General features: G+C 52.0%; 1 protein-coding gene across 1 annotated transcript in view; it reads right to left on the bottom strand.

Annotated features, from left to right (window-relative positions):
* The window catches only part of LOC139565147 (neurogenic locus notch homolog protein 3-like), a 43479-nt gene that overhangs the window by 4055 nt on the left and 20625 nt on the right, over nt 1-18799 (bottom strand). Inside the window, exons 4-26 of the mRNA XM_071385259.1 lie at nt 18391-18726; nt 17086-17442; nt 16728-16883; nt 16422-16607; nt 13986-14099; nt 12600-12713; nt 10494-10727; nt 9908-10357; nt 8603-8989; nt 8142-8370; nt 7807-8008; nt 7390-7546; nt 6652-6836; nt 6387-6519; nt 3523-3780; nt 3305-3417; nt 2537-3072; nt 1956-2431; nt 1601-1826; nt 1225-1484; nt 686-990; nt 342-489; nt 114-211 (exon numbers count right to left, since the gene is read on the bottom strand). Of these exons, the coding sequence (XP_071241360.1) occupies nt 114-211; nt 342-489; nt 686-990; nt 1225-1484; nt 1601-1826; nt 1956-2431; nt 2537-3072; nt 3305-3417; nt 3523-3780; nt 6387-6519; nt 6652-6836; nt 7390-7546; nt 7807-8008; nt 8142-8370; nt 8603-8989; nt 9908-10357; nt 10494-10727; nt 12600-12713; nt 13986-14099; nt 16422-16607; nt 16728-16883; nt 17086-17442; nt 18391-18726 (5660 nt within the window). The remainder of the gene's footprint in view (nt 1-113; nt 212-341; nt 490-685; nt 991-1224; nt 1485-1600; nt 1827-1955; nt 2432-2536; nt 3073-3304; nt 3418-3522; nt 3781-6386; nt 6520-6651; nt 6837-7389; nt 7547-7806; nt 8009-8141; nt 8371-8602; nt 8990-9907; nt 10358-10493; nt 10728-12599; nt 12714-13985; nt 14100-16421; nt 16608-16727; nt 16884-17085; nt 17443-18390; nt 18727-18799) is intronic.

The following is an 18799-nucleotide window of genomic DNA, read 5'->3' as shown; positions in this document are numbered from 1 at the left end:
GAGAGTAAGCTGAGAGAATTAGACATGTTGGCTCCTCAATATCTCTATATATTCAAGACTGTATGACTGTGGGGAGCTGACAGTTGTAGATATAGGTGGAGGGCTGTGTGTACCTTGAGGTCCTGCATGTCTTTGTTGGCTCCGTGCTTCAGCAGGGCCATGGTGGCCTCCACGTTGTTGACAGCAGCTGCCCAGTGCAGAGCAGATTTACCTGGGATGGGAGGAACACACACTGTTGTTACTCATCCTACCTCTTACCACGAAACACAGCATCACCATTCAACTGCATCAACTCTCTCTTCAACACACACACTCACACACTAGTTTAGCCAATCACGTACCCAGTTCGTCGACAGCGTTGATGTCTGCATGGCAGGTGATGAGTTCCTCCACCATGCCCTCTACGGCCAGGCGGGCAGCCAGGATCAGGGCAGTGGAGCCGTCGTACATACGAGAGTCCAGGTCTGTAGCCCGGGTTCGGATCAGAATCTAACCAGGACAGACAGGGAGAAATAACATGTCAGTCTGGCAGATGACACAACAGTCTACTCAGCAAGTGGGCAACCGTAAGAAGTAGCAAAGTCAAGTCTTACATGTGTAATACTGTGTATAGAAACACTGAGGAATACATTGAGTAAATGTGAAGATATAACTTAAACATTAAGCATCTGAAAGGTATGTTTACCTGGAAGACCCCCTGGGCGTCAGCTGCCACGGCGGCGTGTAGCGGCGTGCGCCCTGTGTTGTCCTGCGCGTTGGCGTCGGCCCCGGCGTCCAACAGCCGCTTGGCGGCGTCAGCGCGGGCGTAGCGAGCAGCCAGGTGAAGGGCGGTCTCTCCGGTGCGGTCCGTTTGGGCGGCCAATGTGGCGCCCTGGTAGATGAGGTCAGAGATGATGTTGGCGGAACACTCCTCTGACTCCTCCTCCTCGGGGAGCTCGGGCTCCAGACCGCCTCCGCAGAACGACGCCAGCATCAGAGGGGTGAAACCGTCTGAAGGGGAGAAGGACGGGAGAGGCGAAGGGTCAGTCAATGTGTCAATCAAAACACAACAGACAGGAACAGATCAAAGAGATCAAACGTAGCAACTAACAATAAACACCGGGAATACGAATCAGGAGGAGCCGTTTTTAAAGGATATACTACAGCCTCAAGGATTCCAGTCCAGACACATACAACACTGCACATGACACAACAACGCTCCATGTGGTTCATTTCAATACTGACCAGGTCCTCGGACGTTGACGTCCATGCAGTCCTGGTCGAACTCTCCCTGGGGCGGGGTGAGGGCCATGGAGGGGGGCATGCGGATGTCTGCAGCCGCTAGGTGGTGCTGGGTCCACTGTCTACAGTCTACAGTGTCTTCACTGTCTGACAGGATGCTGGGCTCCTCAACCTTCAGTCTCTTGGCCTCGGGGCAGTCTGTGTCGATCCACGAGTCACTGTGGTCGCCAAGCAGAGACTCCTCCACCGTCTTAGGCATGTATCTGGAGAGAGACAGGTAACACACAGTCACACTACCATAGTGGAGCAGATACATTGATTTGGAGTCACCATAGGAGTGCTGGAAGTGTACTGAGGACACAACAGTGTGGTTACTCACTTCATGCCCAGTGCATCCTGGCCTAAGGGTTCCCTGCGGTTCTTGTTGCTGCTGGGTTCCTTCTTGGGGAAGAAGCCCTCGGGGAACCACAGGGTGCTGTGTTCTCTCTTCCTGCGGCCAATCAGCACGCCCACCACCAGGATGACCAATAGGAACAGGGCTGCCATGCCCACCAGCATCAGCTTGCCCCACACTGGCATGTCTACAGGGACCGGGACCTTCTCACCTACATGTTATAACAAGGACTTTAGTATACGAGCTGTGGTTACAGTATTTGATGGAGAAATGACATGTATATACATGTTTGTAACGTTATCTCTGTATCCTGGTATAGTGTCAGTGGGTTTCTGCTCACCGCGGACTTCTTTGATGGGAAAGGGGAAGTGGAGCATCTCCACGGCTGACAGGGCTCCCAGGTAGTCTGCTGCGCTGTCTGCCGACGGGAAACAGTCGTCAGACCGCTGGGAACACAGACGGTTGTCTATCTCCAGGTACACTATGGACCCAATGACCTCCTGGTGGGGCTGCAGCTCTCGTTTGATGCGCGCCTCTCGGCCGGTGTACGGATGGATCATGGGCTCTCCGTTGTGGTCCAGGCGGATGCGCAGGGTGGTTCTCAGGATGGCGCTGAGCTTCTGCAGGAAGGCAGGGGCCGTATTCACGAGTTCGTCCGGGGGTAGCAGGACCACCAGGACCAGCACCCCGTCGGCCAGGTTCTCTGGAACCTTCCCTGCACAGTCCAGACCGTCCCAGCCACACTCCTCTGAGTTACAGCCCTGGTCACAGCGGCCGTCAGCGTAGTGGTCGATGCAGTACGCCTCGTAGATGGGACTGGTGGAGACAGAGAGTTACAGAGATCAGCTTAGAGGATTTCATATAGAGGGTAAGATGAAAGAATGAGAGTCCAGAACAGAATGCAGGCGGTGGAGTACTTACTTGCAGATTTTCTCCTTGTTCTTGCAGTCAAAGTTGTCGTAGAGGCAGTCGGCGTTGTTGCACGACTCGTCACACTGGCTGTTGTTGAAGACACGCCAGCAGCGCGGGTCGGTGCAGCGCGCCCACGGGTTCACCGCCAGCGAGCAGTCGCCCCCGTCCCAGCGGCAGGGGAATGTGTTGCACTCCTTGTCGCAGACACCGTCGTTGGCCTTGCTGTGGCAGTCAGCCAGGGGGCAGGCGGGCGGCAGAGGGGGCTCTACCAGCCTGGTGCTGCCCTGCTCGCAGCGCTTGCCCGTCCAGCCTTGGGCACACTGGCAGAGGAAGAAGGGGAAGCTGGTCTCCTCGGTGCAGAGGCCTCCGTTGCGGCACGGCTGGGAGGAGCAGCCCTCGTTACTACGGTGCTGGCACTGGGGCCCGGCGTAGCCTGTTAGGCAGGTACAGCGGGAGCCCCGCGTGGTCAGAGCACAACTACCTCCATTATAGCAAGACAACTCCTGACATGACATGCTCATCTCACAGTTGTTCCCAGCATAGCCCTGAGGAGGGAGACAATCACATACAACGTCAGTGTGGGTAAGAAACAGATGTGGTCAACTACAGGAAGTTAGCATTGGAATAAATCCAGGAGGCTTTGACATATGGTTCTAGGTTATGCTCTGTGAGCAGGGAAGTTCAGGGAGACAGAGATGGTTGTAGAAATATCAGCTGTTTCCACAGGCGGACTAGACACGGGGGAAAAGTGTGCGACAGTGACATGTTGATACTTACCAGCTGACAGTTACAGGCATATCCAAGGGCTGAGCTGCTGGAGACAGAACAGACCCCTCCGTTCTGACAGGGCTGAGACTCGCACACACCGAACCTGCTCTGGCACCGCCGACCTGCACACAATAACACACACACACGTTAGAGTGGCGCAAACAGATACAAACACACACATTTATTACACAACAATACGACTATACACACACGTGCACCCTCCTTACCTGTGAAGCCGGGCTTGCAGACACACTGGTAGTCGTTGGGGAGCTGGATGCAGTCCAGACTGTTGGCGGGGCTGCAGGGGTTGGAGTGACACTCGTTGATGTCCCCCTCACACCTCTCTCCAGTGAAGCCAGGGGGACAGTTACAGCGGTAGCCCCCCACCCTGTCCACACAGGTACCGTTGTTCAGACACTTAGGAGGAGTCCCGCGCAGCCTCAGAGGAGGAGCACAGTCATCCTCGTTGATCTCACACAGAACACCTGTAGGAGAGATGGACAGCTATCAATATTGAGTATGTTTACATGCACACTAGTAATGAAATATCAAACTGATTATGGCATTAGTCATGTAAACACCTTACTCTGCTTATCTTAATCAAGGTTATAATGGTATTATAACTATAATTGTGAGTATGGAAGAGGACATGTTGTGAGTATGGAAGAGGACATGTTGTGAGTATGGAAGAGGACACGTTGTGAGTATGGAAGAGGACACGTTGTGAGTATGGAAGAGGACATGTTGTGAGTATGGAAGAGGACACGTTGTGAGTATGGAAGAGGACACGTTGTGAGTATGGAAGAGGACACGCTGTGAGTATGGAAGAGGACATGCTGTGAGTATGGAAGAGGACACGTTGTGAGTATGGAAGAGGACATGTTGTGAGTATGGAAGAGGACATGTTGTGAGTATGGAAGAGGACACGCTGTGAGTATGGAAGAGGACACGTTGTGAGTATGGAAGAGGACACGTTGTGAGTATGGAAGAGGACACGCTGTGAGTATGGAAGAGGACACGTTGTGAGTATGGAAGAGGACATGTTGTGAGTATGGAAGAGGACATGTTGTGAGTATGGAAGAGGACACGTTGTGAGTATGGAAGAGGACATGCTGTGAGTACGGAAGAGGACATGTTGTGAGTACAGAAGAGGACACGTTGTGAGTATGGAAGAGGACATGCTGTGAGTATGGAAGAGGACATGTTGTGAGTACAGAAGAGGACACGTTGTGAGTATGGAAGAGGACATGTTGTGAGTATGGAAGAGGACACGTTGTGAGTATGGAAGAGGACATGTTGTGAGTATGGAAGAGGACACGTTGTGAGTATGGAAGAGGACACGTTGTGAGTATGGAAGAGGACACGTTGTGAGTATGGAAGAGGACATGTTGTGAGTATGGAAGAGGACACGTTGTGAGTATGGAAGAGGACACGCTGTGAGTATGGAAGAGGACATGTTGTGAGTATGGAAGAGGACATGTTGTGAGTATGGAAGAGGACATGTTGTGAGTATGGAAGAGGACATGTTGTGAGTATGGAAGAGGACACGTTGTGAGTATGGAAGAGGACACGTTGTGAGTATGGAAGAGGACACGTTGTGAGTATGGAAGAGGACATGTTGTGAGTATGGAAGAGGACATGTTGTGAGTATGGAAGAGGACACGTTGTGAGTATGGAAGAGGACACGTTGTGAGTATGGAAGAGGACACGTTGTGAGTATGGAAGAGGACATGTTGTGAGTATGGAAGAGGACAGGTGAGTATGGAAGAGGACACGTTGTGAGTATGGAAGAGGACATGTTGTGAGTATGGAAGAGGACATGTTGTGAGTATGGAAGAGGACACGTTGTGAGTATGGAAGAGGACACGTTGTGAGTATGGAAGAGGACATGTTGTGAGTATGGAAGAGGACACGTTGTGAGTATGGAAGAGGACACGTTGTGAGTATGGAAGAGGACATGTTGTGAGTATGGAAGAGGACACGTTGTGAGTATGGAAGAGGACACGTTGTGAGTATGGAAGAGGACATGTTGTGAGTATGGAAGAGGACACGTTGTGAGTATGGAAGAGGACATGTTGTGAGTATGGAAGAGGACACGCTGTGAGTATGGAAGAGGACATGTTGTGAGTATGGAAGAGGACATGTTGTGAGTATGGAAGAGGACACGTTGTGAGTATGGAAGAGGACATGTTGTGAGTATGGAAGAGGACATGTTGTGAGTATGGAAGAGGACACGCTGTGAGTATGGAAGAGGACACGTTGTGAGTATGGAAGAGGACACGTTGTGAGTACGGAAGAGGACACGTTGTGAGTACGGAAGAGGACACGTTGTGAGTACGGAAGAGGACACGTTGTGAGTATTGAAGAGGACACGTTGTGAGTATTGAAGAGGACACGTTGTGAGTACGGAAGAGGACATGTTGTGAGTATGGAAGAGGACACGTTGTGAGTATGGAAGAGGACATGTTGTGAGTATGGAAGAGGACATGTTGTGAGTATGGAAGAGGACATGTTGTGAGTATGGAAGAGGACACGTTGTGAGTATGGAAGAGGACATGTTGTGAGTATGGAAGAGGACACGTTGTGAGTATGGAAGAGGACATGTTGTGAGTATGGAAGAGGACATGTTGTGAGTATGGAAGAGGACATGTTGTGAGTATGGAAGAGGACACGTTGTGAGTATGGAAGAGGACATGCTGTGAGTATGGAAGAGGACATGTTGTGAGTATGGAAGAGGACACGTTGTGAGTATGGAAGAGGACATGCTGTGAGTATGGAAGAGGACATGTTGTGAGTACAGAAGAGGACACGTTGTGAGTATGGAAGAGGACACGTTGTGAGTATGGAAGAGGACATGTTGTGAGTATGGAAGAGGACACGTTGTGAGTATTGAAGAGGACACGTTGTGAGTACGGAAGAGGACATGTGAGTATGGAAGAGGACATGTTGTGAGTATGGAAGAGGACATGTTGTGAGTACAGAAGAGGACATGTGAGTATGGAAGAGGACAGGTTGTGAGTACAGAAGAGGACATTGGTGAGTACAGAAGAGGACATGGGTGAGTACAGAAGAGGACATGAAGAAGACATACCCAAGGTGCCAGGTGGGCAGGAGCAGATGTAGTGTCCCACCAGGTCAATGCAGGTGCCACCGTTCTGGCACGGGTGAGACTGGCACTCGTTGACCTCCATCTCACAGTTCTCTCCGGTGTAGCCCGGCATACACTGTAGGGCCATAGACACATACCATTAACATCATATCTACAACCATATTACAACAACATCAACACATTCACTTCAGAGTTATTAGACAAACTGCAGTTTATACACAATTCTGACTTGACTAATCCGACTCACGTCACACTGGTATCCTCCCACGTAGCCCCTGCAGGTGGCGCCGTTGCGACAGTGTTTGTCCTCACAGTGGTCCACCTGGCTCTCACAGTAGCTGTCTGTGTAGTCTGTGGGACACTTACAGTAGTGGGTGTTGCCTGTGTTGACACAGTGACCTCCGTGATGACACAGCTCGTCTGTCTGGAGGCCTGGGAGCAGACAAGAGACCGGGGACGGTTATACCACGGTATAAATACAAACACATACTGCATACGTGCGCTAAACCAGGGGTGTCGACCATACGGCCTGTGGGTGGTTTGAGTAAAACAAAATATATATGTACGAACTCAATATACTTTAAAATGACTAAAACCAAATCAAAACAGTGTAGTAATGATAATAGACCTACATTCATACAGTTTGTTGACTGTCCAGCTCTCTAATAATCACCAAAATGAAGCTAGGCAGTCAGGGAGCATTGGAAAATCCCACAACTATGGATAGAGAATAATTCTTTGCTAACTTTGATGGGGAGGAAATATACAGATTTTTGTGTGCGACCCTCTGGACCTCGTTGAAGACCGAATGTGGCCCCCGGGGCAAAATGAGTTTGACACCGCTGCACTAAACACTTACAGTAAACACTTACAGTAAACACATACACACACACACACACACACACACACACACACACACACACACACACACACACACACACACACACACACACACAACTAACAAGAACAGAGCATGCGCCCGTACCTCTCTTGAGCGCGGCAACCTCACAGGAAACCCCAGGGATGTCACAGTAGCGTCCAGACCAGCCTCCCAGACACTCACAGGAGAAGGAGGCGTCGTTCTGACGACAGCGCCCTCCGTTCTGACAGGGAGACGAGCGTCTGCACCAGTCCACTGGCATCTGGAGACACAGAGAACCAGCTTAACACCACAGTATCTGAACATGTGTTTGTGTTAATGCTTTCTAGATTAGTATAGAATATAATAGTGTAGAATATAATAGCATAGTATAGAAAATAATAGTATAGAATATAATAGTTTAGAATATAATAGTATAATATAGTATAGAATATAATAGAATAGCAAAAAATAGCATAGAATAGTATAGTATAGAACAGAATTGTATAGAATAGAATAGTATAGTATATGCTGTGTGTGTACCTGGCAGCGGTTGCCTGTGTATCCCTTGGGGCAGGAGCAGCGGAAGGACTCCAGAGCATCCTGGCAGACCCCTCCGTTGAGGCAGGGCTGGGAGTCACACTCATTCACCTCATACTGGCAGTGGGAGCCTGTGAAGCCTGAGCGACAGTTACAGGAGTAGCCGTTGATCTTGTCTGTACAGGTACCTCCGTTGAAGCATGAGCTGTGGGTGTAGGGTAAAAGATAGTTAAATCATCACTGCTGATCCATTCTGCACACATCAGAACACGCACTGTTTCAAAGGGCACAAAGGGCACACGTGCACGCACACAAACACAGCGGACTATGAGACTCACCTTTCAGTGCAGTCTGGGATGTTGGTCTCACAGTTAATGCCAGTGAAGCCAGGTCTGCAGGTGCAGGTGTAGCTGTTGACGTAGTCTGTGCAGGTGCCTCCGTTCTTACAGGGGGCGCTCTGACACTCGTTCACCTCCACGGCACAGCGAGGCCCCGTGAAGCCTGGCAGACAGCTGCAGCGGAACGAGTTCACTCCGTCCGTACAGGAACCCCCGCTCAGACAAGGGTCTGCAGGAAGACAGAGCGAGAGAGAGAGAGAAAGAGAGAGAGGGGTTAGGGATGGAGGGGGAGGAGGATGATATGATAGTACTATAGTTCTGTGGATAATGTGATAAACTGGAGTTGGAGGAAGTAGAAGCAGATATGGAGGCCAGTATTGTACAGCAGCAGCAGAGACTGTGGTCCTATGGATAATGAAGTACAGTAATAGAATATTGCTAGTCTCTCATTGGTCACTCACTAGGGGCACAGTCATTGATGTCCGTCTCACAGTTGGGCCCGGTGAAGCCGCCGCGGCAGGAGCACACGAACTCTCCCAGTGTGTTGGTGCAGGTACCACGGTTCTTACACGGGTTGGCGATGCACTCGTTCACGTCAATGTTGCACAGCTGACCTTGCCATCCTTGCTGGCAGTTGCAATGGTAGCCCAGGTAGTCAGGTGTGTTGGTGCACAGGGCATGGTTGGCACAGGGGTTGGGGGAGCAGGGGGTGAGCACGTCGGCACAGGTGGGCCCGCTGTAGGGCAGCTCACACAGACAGGTGAAACTGGCCACGCCGTCTACACATGTGCCCTGGTTCAGACACGGACTGGACGAACACTCGTTGATGTTTACCTGGCACAGGTTACCTAGGCAACACAGGACAGAGCGACACAAGGGAGATGTGTTAGATTACGATACAGAGTAGAGTCATTGAGTAGGTTAATTTAACATGGGGATAAACCTTACTAAGTAAACTAGTAAACTGTCACTCTCTGCAGTTCTTTTAGATATACACTAGGGGGCGTTATGAGCCAGTATATTAGATGGGACCCTTTATGGATGATCTGGAAACCAAACCAAACAAGGCCTCTTGAGTTGTGTGAAGCATCAGTTGGCATGAGAACAACGTACAGAAGTTTACACGGTCTGTAGATGTTCAAATGTTTTGGTGCATACATGCATCTCCAAGTTTATTTTCAAACAGTCATTGGTGTTTATCTACCATGTGTGTGTATACATCACGGGTGCCTGGTGTATGTTTGTAGTGCCTCTGTGTGTCTAGAGTCAGGGTTAGGGATAGAGATAGACATAGGGTTTGGGATAGACATAGGGTTTGGGGTAGAGTCAGGGTTTGGGATAGACATAGGGTTTGGGGTAGAGTCAGGGTTAGGGAGAGATAGGGTTTGGGATAGACATAGGGTTTGGGGTAGAGTCAGGGTTAGGGATAGAGATAGGGTTTGGGGTAGAGTCAGGGTTTGGGGTAGAGTCAGGGTTTGGGATAGAGATAGGGTTAGGGGTAGAGTCAGGGTTTGGGGTAGAGTCAGGGTTAGGGATAGAGATAGGGTTTGGGGTAGAGTCAGGGTTTGGGGTAGAGTCAGGGTTTGGGGTAGAGTCAGGGTTTGGGGTAGAGTCAGGGTTTGGGATAGAGATAGGGTTTGGGGTAGAGTCAGGGTTTGGGGTAGTCAGGGTTTGGGATAGAGATAGGGTTTGGGGTAGAGTCAGGGTTTGGGGTAGAGTCAGGGTTTGGGATAGAGATAGGGTTTGGGGTATGACAGCAGGCTCACCTCTGAAGCCGTGGCGACACTTGCAGGTGAATCCGTTCAGCTGATCGATGCAGGTGCCAGCGTTCTGACAGGGGCTGGGCAGACAGTCATTACGGTCTAGGTCACAGTTCTTCCCCACCCAGCCAGGCTCACAGTCACAGCGGTAGCCGTTGATGTCGTCTCTGCAGGCGCCGTGCACACAGGGGTTGCTGCCACACTCGTCCACCTGGGAGTAACAGTAGGGAGGCTGGAAGCCCTCGGGACACTGGCAGTGGAAGCCGTTCTCCTCGTCCACACACGTCCCCCCATTCCGGCAGGGTCCGGACGAGCACTCGTCCATCTCCACGTTGCACAGAGGGCCGGTGAAGCCTGGTTTGCACACGCAGTCGTAGCGGTTGATGCCGTCCTTGCAGATGCCATAGTCACATGGTTTGCCGGCGCAGTCATCAAAGTTAATCTCACAGTTGGTACCTGTGTGTACAAGAGAGAGAACACCAATCGAACAGCAGCACTATGACAGAGACCCCAGCAGAAATGCTGTGTCCATAACCAGAATAAAGTAGAAGATATTTAGTGTTATGAATCTCTGTTGGTACTGCTCTCTCACCTGAGGTACCATGCTGACACTGGCAGATGTACTTGTTGACCAGGTCCACACACTTGCCCCCATTCTGGCAGGGGTTACTGTGGCACTCGTTCAGCTGGTTCTCGCAGAGGTAGCCCGTGTAGCCCGCCTCACAGTTACACGTGTAGCTGGCGATGCCGTCCACGCAGGTGCCGTGGTGGCACGGGTCGGGCTGGCAGTTGTTGGTGTTGCTCTCGCACAGTGTGCCCTCGTACCCTTGGGGGAGAGACAACAGGAATTAGAACAGGCCTCCTGGGGTTTCTTTGCGTCTCACTCTTCATCTTTTAGATAGTTATTTCTCTTTAAATCTGCCTGCCACCTCTCCTCATCCAAACCCCTCCTACCATTTCCCCTCTCCATCTCCACCTCCCTCGTTATCCCTTTCTATTTCCTCCCCCTATTTCCCACTCTTTCTCTCTCTATGAAAGCTTCTACAGTTTGGAGTTCTGGGCCCCGTTGTCTCCATGCCGACGGTGGTGTGTGTGTGTGAGACTGAGCAGTGTTAGTTGGTTCGTCAGAGTGCAGAGCAGAGCCGTGTGGTGTGGTGGTGCAGAGCGGGTTGAGCGCTGCTGTGCCGGGTGCTAGGTAGGCCCCGTCGTGCTGTGGGCCAGGGGACAGGGCCTTGCGGTGTAGAAGGAGTAGGGCCCTTGACAAGGCTCACAGGCCTGGCTTTGTTCCCACCGGGGACAATGGGCCGCGCCACGTCTAACAGGGCCACTTCACTCAACAACAGAGGGGGGGGGGAGGACGACGACACAGGGAATACCAAGCAGCTGGTCACTGCTAAACAATGCAACAGGCTCCCCCATACTCACACATACATACAGCCTCCGACAAACACACACACAAACACACACACTAGACCTACTAACACAAACACACCTGCTCAAGAAACAGCTAAAAACACTGTAGCTGAGCTGTTCACAGTCTTACACGTAGATGTTAATATGAATGGGAATGACCTTGAGTGAGCTAAGATATACCACAAGGGCAGTGCAGTGTGTTGGGGTGTGTGGGGGTATGTATTGTGGGGTACAGAGGAACAGATGTCGGGGGGATGACCAGCCCCAACCCCCCCGCCCCCCCAGCAGCTGCTGGCCCTGGGTGACCCTGTGTGTGATCCTGGGGTCCGAGGGACCGGCTGGGGAGAAGAGGGGGATTAGGGGCCTCAGTCCAGTCTCAACCCCAGCCCAGTCTCAACCCCAGCCCAGTCTCAACCCCAGCCCAGTCTCAACCCCAGCCCAGTCTCAACCCCAGCCCAGTCTCAACCCCAGTCCAGTCTCAACCCCAGCCCAGTCTCAACCCCAGCCCAGTCTCAACCCAAGCCCAGTCTCAACCCCAGCCTCAACCCCAGCCCAGTCTCAACCCCAGTCCAGTCTCAACCCAAGCTCAGTCTCAACCCCAGTCTCAACCCCAGTCTCAACCTCAGCCCAGTCTAAACCCCAGCCCAGTCTCAACCCCAGCCCAGTCTCAACCCCAGCCCAGTCTCAACCCAAGCCCAGTCTCAACCCCAGCTCAGTCTCAACCCCAGCCCAGTCTCAACCCCAGCCCAGTCTCAACCCCAGCCCAGTCTCAACCCAAGCCCAGTCTCAACCCCAGCCCAGTCTCAACCCCAGCCCAGTCTCAACCCCAGCCCAGCCTCAACCCCAGCCCAGTCTCAACCCCAGCCCAGTCTCAACCCCAGCCCAGTCTCAACCCCAGCCCAGTCTCAACCCCAGTCCAGTCTCAACCCCAGCCCAGTCTCAACCCAAGCCCAGTCTCAACCCCAGCCCAGTCTCAACCCCAGCCCAGTCTCAACCCAAGCTCAGCCTCAGTCCATCTCCAGCAACAGTCTCCCAGGTCCAGTCCAACCAGCAGTCTGAGGCCGCAACAGACACACAACCAGGGAGTCGTCTGACCCGACCATCACACTCACTCTCACTGAGACCATCACCATCTATAACCCCTATAGAAGTGAGGGGACAGACTTGCCTGCTGTAGGGGCTGACTGTCAGTCTAGGACCACTCATGTATGTACACACTGACACACACAAACACAGAACACACACACGTGGACATAAAGAAATGGACATTATTATTGCTCCTTACCTTCAGCACAGCGGCACTCGTATCCGTTGGGCCGGTCGTAACACTTGGCTCCGTTCTGGCAGGGCGTGCTGGCACACTCATCAATGTCGATCTGACACATGGTGCCAGTAAACCCTGGGACAGGCAAATACAGAGGTGAGGGGTCAGAGAAAAGCACCAGTAGATGGGTCCACAGTGAGGTCAGCCAGAGGTCTCCAGGCTAGGTGTGGGACGCCTGTACAGTGGGATGGTAAGGTTCTGAAGTGTCTGGACAGGGTGATCCATGGACTTGAAATGTCTACTGTGATCCACAGTGTAGGACCTAAACATGGTTCTGGAGAGGGTTAGGTTCTGCAATGTCTAGAATCTGCAGCGTTCTGTTACGTCTGGACTATGATGCATTCTGGGATGTCTGGTGAATTTGAGAATGTCTGGACTCTTAAGGACTATGTTGTGTTCTGGAATGTCTGCTAATGTCAAGTCACGGTTCCAACTTCCAACACGTCTACCAATCGCTTAACCCAGCAAGATGTTATCTCCCACATGCTTACCATTTAAATGGATTTCTTGCCACGACATTAACGTAAATGTCAAACCAGAATAGTGAGTATGACTAATGCCTTGGTCAACTAGCTGAGCCATTTCATCTTGTACACGTTCTTCTACAGTGTCTGAAGCAGCTCGTTCTCAATTTGTTGAGACGGCAACACCAAAATAGGCTTTAAATGAACTTGTATTCCATGTCTGAGAAAAGGTTTGGCTGGCAAAGCAACAGAAACCAATGGGGAAGGGGCCCTTGGAGGAGTCAATTGGTGCGGTCGGTTCAGGAATACCTAGTGGTGATTAACAGTGTGAGGAGGATGGACCTGCTCTGTGTCTCTGTGTGTCTGTGTTGCTGCTTGGGGCAGGAGGTTAGAGGGGGAGAGACAGTGGGATTGTTTTCTCTCTCAGGGACCCCCCCCCCCCCCCCCCTTGCCTGCATCAGCTACACAGGCTCAATAGCTAGATGGGGGGGTGAGGGGGGATGTCTGCCCCAGATGTAAATTGCCAACCTGAATAAGAATCTCATTAGTAGGACTGCTGTCCCTTCCACATTCCACCATAGATGGGGAGAGGAAGGGGGAGGGGTTGTGGGGGGTCACAATAGTGTCTTTGTTCAGTGGAAAGGATAGGCAGGCTGCCTCTGGGGCCTGCGTGGCTTTTATGACTGGGCTTGGTTGCTCTAAACTCCCATCAGACAAAACTAGCAAGAGGAGCACTGATTCACAGGGACATTTATCTCTACATCTCACGCCTGTTCGGTTCACACTGACCAACAGGTCAGCTATTTTCATTCATGAAAGGCTGGAGAGGTTCTTTGCTGTATCTCAACAGCTCAGAGAGACTCAGACATGAAACGGGTCTTACCTGGCTGACAGGTGCATGTGAAGCCGTTGACCATGTCCCGGCAGATACCGTCGTTCACACAAGGGTTGCTCTCACACTCATCCACATCCACCTCACAGTAGGTCCCCATGTAGCCTGGAAAGTAAATACGCATATATATATATATTTTAACATATATAATATTGGATTTTCAAACAGTACAATCAACATCATTATTATAGAACAGCCTCTGCATGTACATTATTAACACAAATATCAAAGATCATATTTATTCATAAAATACAAAACTGTGAAGTGAAAAACGATTCATCTGGGCCTTCTATGTCCAGGAGACATGACTTTATAGTTTCCCTATCTATCTAGGGGACTTCTAGCAGTGGAAAGAGTTCTCACAGTCCCAGTCTCAGGAGGCCACAGAAGGTTTTCAATCAACACTGCTCTTGTCAGAGTCCCAAACCACAGGGGGAACGTTAGCTTTTACCCCCTGGATGGGAAACCATCACAAATACACCTAATTGAAGTGCTGCCTGGGCTAAGGCTGTGACCTGGATCACCAAACCCCACCCTGGTTCCACACCGTATTACCACTCCCTGTCCCTGGGTCATCTTCCCCCTTAACAACTGTCCTATATTCAGTGGAATCGTGCTATAGAGTGTTGCAGTGTCCCCTCCATTGAGGTGAAGCTGAGTGTGGACTGGGCCGCGGTGGCTCTGAAGAGACAGAGGCGGCGTGGAATCAGGAAGAACGGCCACTCCACATGGCGCTCCACCAGGCTAGCCGATGATGAGGAGGGTGGAGAGAGAGGAAGGCGGCTGTCTGTGGAAAATGAACGGGGAGGTGGAGGGGAAGGGGGAGGGTAGAAGCTCTGGGAAAAAGCCTCTCTCCCTTCTCTTCTCTGTGTGTGTATGAGGGGTGTAAAGTGGAGCACAGAGGGGCCCTATTGTTCTGCTCCATTCCCACCACTCAACCGCTCATTATTATTCACAGCACACTCCTCCCCCTCGCCTCGCTTCTCTCTCTCCCTCTCTCTCTCACCATCCAGCCCTATAGACCACGACTCCCATCCCTAATTTGCATAGTCCCCCAAACCAAACCCCCAGCCAGGATGCATGGACTGAGGACGGTGCCGTGCGTGAGAGTTTCAATGTGTTTGTGAAGGAGGGTCGGGAGCCTTGACTCTGTACCGTTCTAACTAACACACTGGCTGGCTGTCTTACTGGGACCACCGGTGTCAAGGTTATGAGCACCTCTCTAGCCCACTACCACCACCACCACCACCACCACCACCACCAGCAGCAGTGAGAACGTGTTACATAATAAGATCTAGTGCCTAGGGAAGGTGGAGGGTTAGAGCTGTGGCTACTGCTGCTCTGGGAAAGTCAAGTGTAAAGCCATCATCTCCAGAGTGTCTGGGGCTCAGAGGGTCTATAGTAAACAAGAGGGATGGGAGAGCAGTGAGAGATGAGATGAGACAGCACTGGGCTGTAGTTCCCTGACTGTAGTTCCTTGGCTGTAGTTCCCTGACTGTAGTTCCTTGGCTGTAGTTCCCTGGCTGTAGTTCCCTGGCTGTAGTTCCGTAGCTATAGCTCCCTGGCTGTAGTTCCCTGGCTGTAGTTCCCTGGCTGTAGTTCCGTAGCTGTAGTTCCCTGGCTGTAGTTCCGTAGCTATAGCTCCCTGGCTGTAGTTCCCTGGCTGTAGTTCCTTGGCTGTAGTTCCCTGTAGTTCCCTAGCTGTACTTCTCCGTAGTTCTCTGGTTGTAGTTCCGTAGCTGTAATTCCCTGTAGTTCCCTAGCTGTACTTCTCTGACTTTAGTTCAGTAGCTGTAGTTCGCTGTAGTTCCCGGGCTGTACTTCCTTGGCTGTAGTTCCCTGTAGTTCCCTAGCTGTACTTCTCCGTAGTTCCCTGGCTGTAGTTCCCTGTAGTTCCCTAGCTGTACTTCTCCGTAGTTCTCTGGTTGTAGTTCCGTAGCTGTAATTCCCTGTAGTTCCCTAGCTGTACTTCTCTGACTTTAGTTCAGTAGCTGTAGTTCGCTGTAGTTCCCGGGCTGTACTTCCTTGGCTGTAGTGCCCTGTAGTTCCCTAGCTGTACTTCTCCGTAGTTCCCTGGCTGTAGTTCCCTGTAGTTCCCTAGCTGTACTTCTCCGTAGTTCTCTGGTTGTAGTTCCGTAGCTGTAATTCCCTGTAGTTCCCTAGCTGTACTTCTCTGACTTTAGTTCAGTAGCTGTAGTTCGCTGTAGTTCCCGGGCTGTACTTCCTTGGCTGTAGTTCACTGGCTGCAGTTCCGTAGCTGTAGTTCCCTAGCTGTACTTCTCTGTAGTTCTCTGGCTGCAGTTCCGTAGCTGTAGTTCCCTAGCTGTACTTCTCTGTAGTTCTCTGGCTGCAGTTCAGTAGCTGTAGTTCCCTGTAGTTCTGTGCTGTGAGGTGTCTCCAGGTGGTCGGGGCGGGGTGTGGTCCTACCTGGCATACAGATGCAGGTGAACTCTCCGATGCGGTCCAGACAGGTGGCATCGTTCTGGCAGGGCATGGACAGACACTCGTTGATGTCGATCTCACAGCGGGGTCCGGCGTAGCCTCGGCCACACTGGCACTGGAAGGACCCCTCCGTGTTCACACACTTCCCAAAGTGTTCACAGGGGTTGGCACCTGCAGGCAGAGGGAACAGGGGTCAGTGCACCCGCTCACACACAGTACATATAGGGCGGGGCCAGGTGAGATAGGACCAACACAAAGCAGAGGGCGGTGCTAAATAATATCCCATCTTACCAATGGAACACTCGTCCATGTCCTGGTTGCAGGCTCCGCCCACGAAGCCGGCGGGACAGGTGCAGATGGCGCGCCCGTTCAGGGGGTTGGTGTCACACACGGCGCCCTCGTTACACGGGTTGCTGACGCACGCGTCGTCCAGGTGACACAGCAGACCTGAGGGAGGGGACACAGGGACAAACAGAGCCATGTCAGGAACACTGTCCTAACTAACATACAGCTGACTGGGACTAGGACTGCAAAATTCTGGAAACTTCCTTAGTTTACCAGACCGGGATTTCAGGAAAACCAGGTAATTTGGGGAAAGTTCCCGGAATGTCACAACCCTAACAGGGACACAGAGAAACAGTGGACTCACCGGTTTTCCCCACGGGGCATTCGCAGAAGAAGGACGCCACGCGGTCGTGGCAGGTGGCGCCGTTGAAGCACACGGCGGTGGCACAGTCGTCGATGTTCTCGCTGCAGTCGTCTCCCGTCCAGCCGTTGACGCACACGCAGGTGTGCCCCCCGATGGTGTTGAAGCAGGTGCCTCCGTTATGGCAGGCGTTGGGCTGCATAAGGCATTCATTGACATCCTCTGCACAGTACTGACCTGTCCACTCAGGTGGGCACTGGCAATTATAGGTGTTGACTCCATCCACACACAGGCCTCCATTCATACACCTATGCCCTGGGCAGTCATCCACGTTCGTCTCACAGTTGTGTCCCTCAAACCCTGACAGAGAGAGAGAGAGCAGAGAGGGGAGAGAGAGAGAGAGAGAGAGAGAGAGGGAGAGGTGAGCCAAGAAGCTAAGTCTCAGGGATAACAGGCACTCCCATTAGAGTTAAGTGCTCACTTCCATTCATATGGTCTTCCTAAACATTCCCCTCTGCTTCCCACAGCCATGGAGGTAAAGGGCAGAGAGGGGCAGTGAAAGTGTTTACATGTTCTTATGGCGTGGTGTTTCCCACAGTAGGCAGCAGCAGCAGCAGAGCACCAGGGAGGCCCCTGACACCACCAGGCTGACACACAGCGCTGTGCTACAGAGGTCCACTACTCCCTGCCATGTTTGCTTGTTTTATAATCTCTCACAGTTTCAATGACTTCCTCTCCGGCCCAGAGACATTTCCTGTCAGCTCCCAGGAGGGAAGCCAGAAGGGCCATGAAGTAAATTCCTCCTGAAGGGAGCTGTTTGGAGCAGAGCAGAGGCCCACTCTCCTCTCCCAACCCCCGTTTGTCCCCCCATCCCGTCAACAAGCTATTAATAGCAGCCAGAGAGAGAGAGAGAGAAAGAGAAAGAGAAAGAGAGAGAGAGAGAGAGAGAGAGAGAGAGAGAGAGAGAGAGAGAGAGAGAGAGAGAGAGAGAGAGAGAGAGAGAGAGAGAGAGAGAGAGAGAGAGAGAGAGAGAGAGAGAGAGAGAGAGAGAGAGAGAGAGAGAGAGAGAGAGAGAGAGAGAGAGAGAGAGAGAGAGAGAGGCATGGGAACCTGGGAAAGACAGGGGAGTAGATCCACATCCCACCAGACAGTACTAGCAGCTACGTCAGACAGCCTGGGGAACCCTGAGAAAGACCTGGGGTTTATAGTGACTGGCGGGGCTCTGGGGTCTGTGTTGAGGCTGTGTGTGTGTGTGTGTGTGTGTGTGTGTGTGTGTGGGTGGGCCAGTGTATGAGCCAATCAGCTTACCTGGCAGGCAGGCGCAGTCATAGGTGTGATCTCCGGTCGGGCGGCAGGTGCCCCCGTTGATGCACTGGGAGGGGGCGCAGGGCAGGGAGGACACCTCGCAGGTGCGCCCGCTGTACCCAGGTGGGCACTGGCAGCGGAAGGAACCATGGGTGTTCATGCAGAGGCCTGCGTTGAGACAGACGCCAGACTTGCGGCACTCGTCGATATCGTTGCGGCAGTTCTTCCCCTGGAACCCGGGCGGGCAGGAACAGTTATAGTGGTTATTCCAACTGGCACAGCGGGCGCCATTGGCACAGGGGCTGGTGGCACAGGCGTCTATGAGGGAGCAGTCTTGACCTGTAGATAGATAAGGGATGCAATGTCTCATTATGAACATTTTAGTTAACACCTAAACCTAATATATGCTTTA

This window comes from Salvelinus alpinus, chromosome 36 (genome assembly GCF_045679555.1).
Source record: "Salvelinus alpinus chromosome 36, SLU_Salpinus.1, whole genome shotgun sequence".
NCBI lineage: Eukaryota > Metazoa > Chordata > Actinopteri > Salmoniformes > Salmonidae > Salvelinus > Salvelinus alpinus.
This window is presented reverse-complemented; position numbering and strand designations above follow the sequence as displayed.